The sequence below is a fragment of the Mustela putorius genome, unplaced genomic scaffold (genome assembly GCF_011764305.1).
Source record: "Mustela putorius furo isolate JIRA1106 unplaced genomic scaffold, ASM1176430v1.1 tig00000695_pilon_pilon_pilon, whole genome shotgun sequence".
NCBI lineage: Eukaryota > Metazoa > Chordata > Mammalia > Carnivora > Mustelidae > Mustela > Mustela putorius.
The window spans coordinates 7,264,784-7,274,915 of NW_025421447.1; the positions used below are offsets into that span (position 1 = coordinate 7,264,784).

General features: G+C 57.2%; 2 protein-coding genes across 2 annotated transcripts; both read right to left on the reverse strand.

The window, feature by feature from the left end:
• Positions 1 to 481: 481 nt before the first annotated feature.
• On the reverse strand, positions 482 to 7,360 carry KCNAB3 (potassium voltage-gated channel subfamily A regulatory beta subunit 3). Its single transcript, XM_004760246.3, has 14 exons — positions 6,709 to 7,360; positions 5,377 to 5,420; positions 5,253 to 5,290; positions 4,956 to 5,035; positions 3,729 to 3,773; positions 3,602 to 3,646; positions 3,305 to 3,348; positions 3,017 to 3,103; positions 2,656 to 2,741; positions 2,409 to 2,529; positions 2,231 to 2,325; positions 2,028 to 2,151; positions 1,758 to 1,846; positions 482 to 1,485 (listed from the first exon to the last, which is right to left on the reverse strand). Exons 1-14 carry the CDS (start codon positions 6,948 to 6,950, stop codon positions 1,408 to 1,410), a joined length of 1,218 nt encoding a protein of 405 aa, XP_004760303.1. The 5' UTR covers positions 6,951 to 7,360; the 3' UTR covers positions 482 to 1,407.
• A 980-nt stretch (positions 7,361 to 8,340) lies between these two features.
• TRAPPC1 (trafficking protein particle complex subunit 1) lies at positions 8,341 to 10,089 on the reverse strand. The gene is made up of 5 exons (XM_004760245.3): positions 9,974 to 10,089; positions 9,764 to 9,862; positions 9,542 to 9,612; positions 9,036 to 9,174; positions 8,341 to 8,739 (listed from the first exon to the last, which is right to left on the reverse strand). Exons 2-5 carry the CDS (start codon positions 9,860 to 9,862, stop codon positions 8,611 to 8,613), a joined length of 438 nt encoding a protein of 145 aa, XP_004760302.1. The 5' UTR covers positions 9,974 to 10,089; the 3' UTR covers positions 8,341 to 8,610.
• Between the last annotated feature and the right edge of the window lie 43 nt (positions 10,090 to 10,132).

The following is a 10,132-nucleotide window of genomic DNA, read 5'->3' on the forward strand; positions in this document are numbered from 1 at the left end:
CATGTCATCTCCACCATAGGCCAGTTTTCATCTTACCTCTCCCTCACCAAATCCCAACGCTCCAACCTCAGCTCAGCCCCTCTCATTCAGCCACAACGAAAGAGTTCCAGAGAGTTCCTCAGCATTTGTGTGGGTATCAGAAGGGAGATGAGAAGTATAGGACGAGGAGGGTGGCTAATGCAACTTTAAACAAAACAAAGACAAGGGTGTCAGAGGGAGGAGCAGCGAAACTATGAAGCCAGATCTCTGGGCTCTGAGGGGTGTGGTGACTCCAGGAAGGAAGAAAGCTGGGGACCAGGGACTGGGGTATGCGGGACCTGGGTCCTCAGCGAGGGCAGTGGCTGGCAGTGACTAGCAGCATGATGCCTTGGTCCGCAGAGAGAAAGCTCCCGCTGTAGCTAATGGCAGGGAGCTAGACAAGGGCCGGTCATCAGAGACAGAGGTCCTACCCTCCCAACCCTGCAATTTCAGACACCAGCAGTGAGGACCAAGCTGAGATTTTATTTACAGTTCCCTGGGAAAAGTCTTACAGAAGAAAGGCCAGCATTATTGCTTTAAGATTATTGCCAGGAGGAAGACTGCAGTCCTCCACTGCTAGGTAGGAAATCCTGCTACAGGCTAGAAAGTCTCTCCCCAGACATGACCATCCTAGCCCCAGGTCTCCGCTGTGACCCAAAGGCTGTCACCATGTCCTGCAAAGCACAGCCCAACTTTTCCCCAGGGCCATCCCCACTGCTTTGCCAGCACACTTCCCTTTACCTGCGTCAGGGCTGTCACTGCATCTCCCCCTCCCCACCGCCCCTCTTCTTTGCAAGAACAAAGTACTGACACTCGTGCTCAATTTAAGCGCCCCCCCCACCTCCGCTGGGAGGCAGGGTCCTCAACGATCAGCATTTACTTCCCGCCAGGACCAGCCTGGCTTCCTTTGTACCGAGTAACGCAAGAGCCCCAGTTCCTTTGTCCCAGCGGGAGTCGCGACTCGCTTCTTAGGTTATTACCCCTCGATGACAGCTCCAGGGCCACTTTTGAGGTAATTGGCATGTTTCCTGGATCTGCCCTGTTTTTTTGTTTTCCCCTGGGTCTCGGCGATTAGGGGAAGAAGAGAAGGGAGCGAAACCAAGGGGCAGAGAGGGGACGGCCCGGTGGTTCATGCCCGGGATTAGCAAGAGGGCCCGGCGGAGCGCATCGAGGAGGGCGGCGCACTACTTTCCCTCTCGAGCCCCACTTGCGGAAGGATATGGCTTTGTTCATGCGCATCGCTACTCGAAGCTGGGACTCGTTCGGGGGCGGGGCCTCCCTGGCGGCGGCCGCGGCGTGGAGGGATCCGGGGCGGGCTGGAGGCAGCGGCGGGAGGCGGTCCTCGGCGGGTGCGGCGGCCCCGGTGCGGGTGCCTGCGCCCTCGACCGACTACTTCTTGGAATGCGGCTTGTTCCCCAGGAGCCCGTCTATCTCCATCACCGTCTGCGGGGTCAGCTGGCTCAGAACCTGGAGAGGAAGGCAGTGGGGTGGGGGCACGTGCTGGCTCCCCGAAGAAGGGCTAGGGGTGTGCGAGGCAGGGGCAGGGAGGTTTGGGGAGCAGCGCTGCGGGGCCAGGTGGCGGGAAAAGAACCTTGCCTTGTGGCCCCGGACCTGTCCTCTGCGGAGGGAGAGGCCTTTGTAGTGACTGACCTCCCCAGCCCATTCCGGAGTGGACAGCGAGGACATGACTTCCGGGGAAGGGGACAGAGATGGGCTCCGCCTCTGAGTCCCCAGCTCACCTGCAGGGCTCCCAGGTGTTCCATCAGCTGCTCTGCACTTGACACCCCCAGGAGGACTGAGCTGACACCCTCGCTGCGGAGACACCATGCTGGGGCCAGAGGAGAGAAGAAAGAGAACTGATGGCAACAGCCACCGTTCAGCACCCACACTTGAGGAGTGTCTCTGAGGAAGAGGTCCTCCCTAGGGGCAAACCAGTCTTGGTTTTGGGGGTGTCTTGGCAGGAGGTGAGGCCCCCCCACTCGCAGGTCCCAGGGCTGGTGGTGTCTCACCAATAGCCAGCTGGGCCACTGTGCAGCCCAGCTGGTGAGCGATGGGAAGAAGGTCCATGACTTTGGCTTGTTGCTGCTTCTTGCCACCCTCACTCTGCACCTTGTCCTTGAGCCACTGGTAGCCCTGGAGGCCAAGGAGAATGAGCACCATCCGGAGCGGCCCAGATGGCCCAGTCCTGCCATCCCAAGCCCCTAGATCTCACCTTGACAGTGGCCCTGCAGGTATCTGGGACTCGCCCATCATACTTGCTAGTGATGAGGCCACAAGCCAGAGGGGACCAAGTGACTGATCCAACACCTAAGGGCAAGAGGATTGGATGTGGGGACAGGGACCTAGGTGATGGATAGGCCCAGGGAAAGGTAGGGTGGGGGGCTGCGAACCAATTTTGTGGTAGAGCTCCGGCAGCTGCGTCTCCACCTTCTCCCTCTGGAACAGGTGGTGCTCAGCTTGCTCACACACTGGGGGGATCAGATTGAACTGTCTAGCCATGGAGTAGGCCTCCTGGGTTGGGGCAGGGAAGAGATGGGGGTCAGAGCACTCTTCCCCACTCTCTTCCACTGCCCCTCCTCCGGTAGAGTGGGTTTTGGGGTGGCCATGTGAAAGGGGGAAGTGGGGTGGCACACTCACCATGATTTCCGCAGCTCCCCACCGGGATGTCCCCCAATAGAGGGCCAGGCCCTGGTTAATGACATAGGTCATGGCTCGCACAATCTCTAGGCACACGGGAGAGAGAGAACCTCCCTGTCAGGCCCCTGACATCTAGGGCTCCAGATCTGTGCACCTTGGCTGGCCCCACCAAGACCCTGGGCATCTCTATTTAATCAGAGAGATGGGGATCTGCTGTTCACCTCCCTCCCTGCCCAAGAGCGGGGGTCTGAGCCCCCCACCGTGGAGCTTGGGAGGCCTCCTGAGCAGAGGCTGGCTTCCTGCTGAGAGTTTGAGGAAGTGCTATTTTGAAGGATGGTTGGGGTGGGGGTTCTGCTTTTACCCTCCATGGGACTGTTGGGGTCTGAGCGGTTGGCGAAGACGATGTCCACGTATCCCAACTGGAGGCGCTCCAGGGATCCTTGCAAGCCTGGGGCAGGGGCGGGGGTGGGGTGGGGGGGGAAGGTAAGTGCTTCAGCCTCCCTTTGCTCAGGATTCAGACATTACCCTCTTGCCACAGCCGCCTAACTCCCAGCTCCCCATGCACAGCCTCCAACTCAAAGTTTCAGAGAACGTTCCCAACTCTTCTGGCTTCTGTATGCAGCCGCTCTTCCCAGCCCCGAACTCTCACCCTCGATAATGTGTTTGCGGCTCAGGCCTCGCTCGGTTTCTGCCCTGCAGGAAAAGGGAAGTCAAAGATGAGGCGTGACAAAGACAGGAGCAGAGATGGCCTGGCACCACGAGGGACTGGGATTGCACAGGTCCCCAGGGGCAGGCTGCGGATCTGGGGTGACATCCAAACCCCCGAGGGACTTGGATTGCACGGGTCCCCCAGGGGCAGGCTGCGGATCTGGGGTGATGGCCAAACCCCACCTCTCTTCACACATTTTCTATAGCTCTCCCCAAATAGAGTGTGGCAGCCACTTACTGTCCTCCCCAAAAAATCTTGGTGGTGATGACATAGCTTGATCTCCTGGAAAAAGACAAAAAGAAAGAAGCAAGAAAAGGGATTTGGGATGAGCACTTCCCTGGCAGCCCCTCAAACCCAGACTCACCTCCATCCTTTGCTCTTAAGGATGTTCCCAAGGGTTCTTTCAGCCCTGGAAGGAAGATCATGTCAGAAACACCGACCTTTCCAAGATGGCTCAGTTCCTTCCCCTCCCCCCCACTTTTCCCTTCTACCCATTTCCTTTCTGGTAAAGCAGACCATAGACCACGAGCTCATTAGGCTGTCAGCCCCATCGTGGACAAAATAAGAAGGGCTCCCAGCACTTGGGATGTGGTCATGTACTTTTCATTCATTCAGCAAGAATCAGCTGTGCATCAACTGTTGCCAAGCTCTGTTCCAGGTGTCGAAGGGATAGAATGTGAGGGGACAGGGACAGCCTAGGGAAGCGGGGAGGACACCTTGTTGTCTGTTCCCACCATCTGCATTGCCCTCCCCCTTCTTTGAGTCTCTGCAAAATCCCATCTTCCAAAGCTCAGCTTGGATTCTGATTCATTTTACTGAAAATGTTCTCTGATTGCTGGTCTGTGCTCAGCCCTTCCTGTCACCTTCCATAGCTCCTACTGGCTCAATCCTTTGGCACTTAATTATGCACTAGCCTGTGACAGGTCTTAATTTGTTACATCTGATGGTTACCGAAGTTTCCCTGTTACTTAACCTCTCATCTCTCCCTGTGTTTTCGGTTTGCTTGACCATTTTGACCGTGAGTTTTGGGAGGGCATGTTGTCATCCCACGAGCGGTGCCTGCTCTGGGCTAGGCTCTGCGTAGGGACATAGGTGACTTGGACAAGTTCCATGGAAGGAGGAGCTTCCCAGTTGAGCAGCAAACATGGCTACATAAACCAGTAACTGACAGCTGATGGGTCAGAAGCCAGTATAAGTGCTTTGGGAGCCGAGGTGGGTGCTGACCAATCTGGGGAGCTGGGCAAAGGCTTTTTGGAGGAGCTGACATCGGGCCAAGTCTTGAAGATGAGCAGCAAAGTGTGGCAGATGGGAGAAGACGTGGGGGAAGGTCTTCCTAGGTTTTGGCTAGGTTTGACAGGACCCAGCGTGAAGCCATGGGTACGTGTTGGCTTTATTTTATTTGGACTGTCCAGGACACCCTCTGTGCTCTACACTGAAGAGGGACTAATGTTGAGACTACAATTCCCATAGTGCATCAGGAGCCCATTGGCTGGAAGATTGGAACTTAGTGTTCATGGAGTTCCCAGGGTTCCCTAGAGGGAAATAAGAAGCCCCCGATGTTCTCACTTGGCTCCTTTACCCCAGTCCTTACTTCCCCGCTGCGTAGACTTCAGCCGTGTCAAACAGGTTTACACCGTGCTCATAGGCCACTGTCAGCACGTCCTCTGCCGTCTAGGGAGGTGACAGAAAGAGATGAAGGTCAATGGCTGTGGCCCTCATAGAGCTCCCTCTGTGCCCAGCCCCACTGCTCCTCTGCCCCAGCCCCAGCCTCCAGCCTCGGGCCCACCATTCCCCATGCTTGTCGTCCAAACCTCTCTCCAAGTCCACTCCCCTCTTCTCTGGTCCCCTCCCACCTCCTCACCCTGCTTCTAGGGCCCATCACTCATACCTCATCCGATATTTGAGAACCAAACGTGACCCAGGTGCCTGCGAGAGAGAAGCCAGGCATGGGACCACAGTGGTCGGCAAGGCACGAATGCCCCCCCCCATCATTCCTCTGCTGTCTGACTCACCTAGGCCAAGACAGGACACCCGCAGACCAGACTTGCCTAGGTTCCTGCAGGATACAGAAGCAGCAGGAAGGGGTGGAGCCTCCATTAAGGACAGAGACCATCAGCCCCCAGCTCCTCTCCTTCCAGAATCAGAAGCCCTCAGGTAGCTCAGTCCAAAGAACTAGGCCCAGTGGGCCCACCGAGCTGGGCAGGGCTCCGCCTGGAGCGTAAGTGAACGAGTAAATGACTCTAGAGACAACATCCGGAGCCTCTCTTGCTTCCTGGTTTGTGTTTCTCCTGGTGGGATCTCGTCTGTGTTTGCGTCATCTCTGGGATGTGTGCAGTTTGGGGCTGGGAGGAACGTGACAGGCTGATGGGGATGAGTTTGTGGAAACAGACCCGCAGATAAAGAGGGCTATACTGAGGGGCAGACACTACGGTGCAAAGGGGTAAACCAAGTGAGGCTCAGGCACTCAGGCAGGCAGGGGTCCTTGGGCAGGGTAGGTGCATGGGCCCCCCAAACACAGGTAGGACACCTGGGTGGGGAGTGTGACAGGAAAGGCCAGTTGTCCCTCTTCCTCCGTTGGCTCCCTCCACTCCTGTGGGCTTGTGGTGTCTGCCTCTCACCCAGACAGCCCCCTCCTCCTAAGGCCGCCTCACCCAGGTCGTTGGCTTAGCTTCTCAATCAGAGCCAACACGTGGAGGAGATCAGATGAGCGACCTCTGCTCACTACCAGGCAGGAGCCCCTCCCTTCTTCCCCTATGCAAGTTCTGAGAGCCCAGCAGTTCTCTGAGAAAGTCCGCTACAATCCCATCTACTTTCTCCACCAGGACCCCGTCTGTCCTCAGCATGGGGCTGAGAAATGTGGTCCACACTTCCAAGAGCCCCAGTGCCCTCCCCACCAAGAAAGGTTGCAGGATACCCGGCCCTTGGGGCAGGTGAGGGCAGTATCTGGGTCAGGCATCCTGAGAGGGCCAGAGTGAGAAGCTGTTTCCTACCCCACCCCCTTCCCAGGACATCTACCCAAGGACATGCCATCCCAGAGGGGGCCCAGCCTGGAGATTCCTGCATCCCTGGCCCTCCTGGGGATAAGGAGACAAGCTCAGGATCATCACCTGGCTCTGACAGGACGGGTCAACCTTGGTAAAGTTAATTTTCTCCTAGTCAGGGGTATCGTCAGAGACAAAGAGAAGGACTAAGTAAGGGAGCGGCCCGGTGATGGGAGGAAGAGATGGAATGAGCTGGGTGGGACCTTCTTAGCGAAGACTGAGGGGGTCCTAGCGGCATCCCAGGAAGCCTAAGTGGTTAGGAAAGGGGAGCAGATGGGGTGGGCTGCTCGGCCACCCCCATACCTGTATTTCATGCCAGTGCCTCTGCCGGTGCTCTCTCGGAGGGCCCCAGCGGGCGCTGGGGGTCGGGGGACCAGTGCGGCCCGGGCCTTGGGGCCCGACCCTCCTCCCCCCGGAGGATTCCCATGCCCCCCGCCGACCGGCCCGCCATTACCGCCCCCGGGGCCCGGCCGGGGTCCACACAGACGGTCCTCACTGCTCCGGCTGCGAAGGTTCTGCTCGGTACACGCAATAGACACCTGCATGCCAGCTGGCCGGGGCGGGGGAGGGGGCTCCGAGGGGGCGGGAGGAGTTGGGAACCGGGAAGCCCGGGCGCGGACGGCGGGGGGTGTAGTGGCGCGAGTCCTGGGAGAGCGGGAAGGCAGGATCCGCCAGGCAGGATCGGGCCCGCGGGGGCGGGTTGCTGGAGGTCGCGGGGTTTGCTGCGGGAGGGGAGAAACGCGGGAGGTGGCACAAGGGCAGATATTAGGATACGGGGTCCCTGGAGCGGAGAGGAGGAGGGGAAATGGGTGAGGGTAAAGGTCGAGGGCAGTCCTCGGAGATAGGGACCTAGGGACTAGGGGCGGTGGTGGAAGAGAGATGCCACCTCAGCCCAAACCGCAGCGGAACCGCTAGGCTCCCAGAAGCGTCGGCAGCGGGCCCAAATAATCAACATGCAGACACCGCCCCCTCATCTGAATAAAACCGCCCGCCTCCCAGCCAAACCCGCCGCTCATCTGCATAAGCCCCGCCTTCGAAAGCTCCGCAGTATGGATATTCTGTGTGCACCGAGAAGCCGGGAGGACGGAACCCGGGAGGGTGGTTATCATACCCGCTGGGACCCCCAGCAGGTCCGTCTTCCTCCAGCAACGTGGTTTTCAGGTGGGGGGTGATTTTGTCCCCTAGGGTCACGAGGCAAGGTTTGGCGACATTTTTGACTGTCGTGACTAGGACTGGGGGGGGGGTGGAGCTGTGCTATCAGCAGCTTGAGTGAGGGCCAGGACAAAACGCAGGACAGCTCCCCCTGCCCCCAAATTGTCAGTGCAGACGGTCCCTAGTTATGGTTTGACTTACAATTTTTTTTTTTTTATCTTTTTGATGGTGCCCCAAAGCAACAAACATTCAGTAAAACTGTGCTTTGAGCTTTGACCTTTTCCTGGGCTGACAATATATTGCATGATACCTCCTGATGCTGGGCAGTGGCAGGGAGAGTCTTGGACCCACTCGGCCCCTGGATCCCAAGTGTAAACCATCCATACACTTAACAACCATACTGTTGTCGTTGTTTGACTCTCAGTACAGTATTCAATAAATCACATGACATATTCAACACTTTATTGTAAAATGGGCTTTATATTAGATGATTTTGCCCAACCGTGGACTAATGTAAGTATTCTGAACACATTTAAGATAGGCCAGGCTAAGCTATGATGTTTGCTAGAGGAGGTGAATTAAAAGCATCCTTGACTTATATTTTCAACTCATGATGGACGTAAGCCCATTGTGAGTGGAGTGAGATCTGTCATTGTTGAGATGCCCATGGACAAAGCCTCTTTACAGGCTCACAGTATGGGGCCACCCTGGTTCATGCCTTCCTGAGTGGGGCAGGACCCTGACGGACCAACCAAACCGACAAACTGACACGCTTAGGCTGCAGAGGGTGACAAAAAGTTTATTCTGTACGTTTGCAGCATCAGGTAGGGGATAAAACTGGAGAGGGCCTGGTTTGGAGGTGTAGGGATTCCTGGAGGCTTCCTTCCTTGGACCAGGAGGGCACGAGGGCAGGCTTTACACTGTTGCCCTGGGAGGGCTGTTGTGGAACAGCAGGTGGTAGAGGGGCACACAGTGGGACCTTCATATAAAACAGGTTAGGAAGGGGCCCAGGAAGACAGGGATTCTCCTGGGGGGTGAGGTAGGGTGCTTCCTTCAGCCAGCGCGGGCAGAGAAGAAAGGCAGAGAGCGGACGTAGGAGTCCAGCCGGGACCGGAAGAGCTCACTTTGCACAGTTTGGCCCAGTGGGCACAGGGGGTTCTTCACCACCAGCTCCACATATAGCTATGGAGGGGAAGGATGTTAGAGCCAGGCTTCAGATCCTTCTTGTTTCCAACCCCAAAACCTAATGGGATCTCAGGGCTGTGCGAATGCACAAGCACTGAGGGCTGGGACGCAAGCCTCCCGGAGAAGAAAGTGTTTCAGGACCTAAAGAGTCTTGAGAAAACTCTTGACTTCAACAGAGCTACAGCACAGTAAGGTTAGGGCAGGGAAGCTCAAGGAGTCTTGAGGCTTAACTAAGTGGCCATGGCTGTTGAGGAGCTTTAGAGGAGGGAAGGGTCCCCGGGGCTGGCACTGACCGCACTGTAGATATGATGCAGCACATCCCGGATGGGTCCAACGCCCAAGTCAGTATTCATGACAACCTTGATCCCAGTGGGCGTCTCGTAGTAATGGAGCTTGTAACGGCTAGTTTGGAAGGCCAGGAAGCCATCCTTCCTGCAGAGATGGGAGGACGTTAAGGAGTGGGAGCATATAATCTCTATCTACCAAGAGATACTTCTGATCCTGTCTAGGTCGACTCCCTAAACATCATTGTTCATAGCAGGCTGATTTAGTAAAGACACCTCCCACCTTCACTCCTCAATTTAGCCCCCCCACCCAACGTCTCTACCTTCAGATCTTCCCCCCTGCCTCTCAGACCAGCTCTGGGTCCAGACTCAGCCTCTTTCTCTCCCTCCCCTCTCCCTCTGTCTCCTTCCCCTCTCCTGGGGGCCAATGTCTCTTCCACTCCACAAAATCTCCCCCGCCCCCCAAATTCCCAAGGCTAGCCCTCCTTCCCTCAGCATCCCCTCTGACAGCGTACATGTCTAGCGGGGACATCTTGCTGACAAAGGAGCGGATAGAGAAAAGCATCCCATACATCAGCTTGTACTCCTGGAGGGAGAAGGACAGAGTTAGCTCTCGGTTGTTGAAGGAGACGGGATAGGGGTGGGAACCAGATGGGGTTTGGAGAGGAAGGGCTGGGCTGAGACTATGTGCGTTTGGAGATGCGAGGTCACCCGGATTGCGCGGGCCCTCTCGTCACCTCCTCTTTGGGGATCCCCGCTTGCTTCTTGCGGTGCCACTCGCTGTAATGAAGGCACACTCCATTCCGGTCAAACAGGTACAGGTTGTGAACAGTCATCTGCAGGGCAGAGAGTGTAAGGCTCGCTCCGAGACCGCCCACACTCCGAGGGCTCCAGTTCCCGATCCCCGACTCCCCCCAACCCGGCGGGAACCCCACCCCCGGACTCACCGGAACTGCTCCTGGTGCCCGTCACAAGACACTTCCGGTTTCCGCGGAGTCCCGCCCCACCGGCTCCTCAAACCTCAGTGGTGAGGCCATAGCTCCGCCCCATGCCTCCCTCAGCCAATCCGTGCCGCCGGACGCCGCGCACGCTCATCTAGGGCTCCC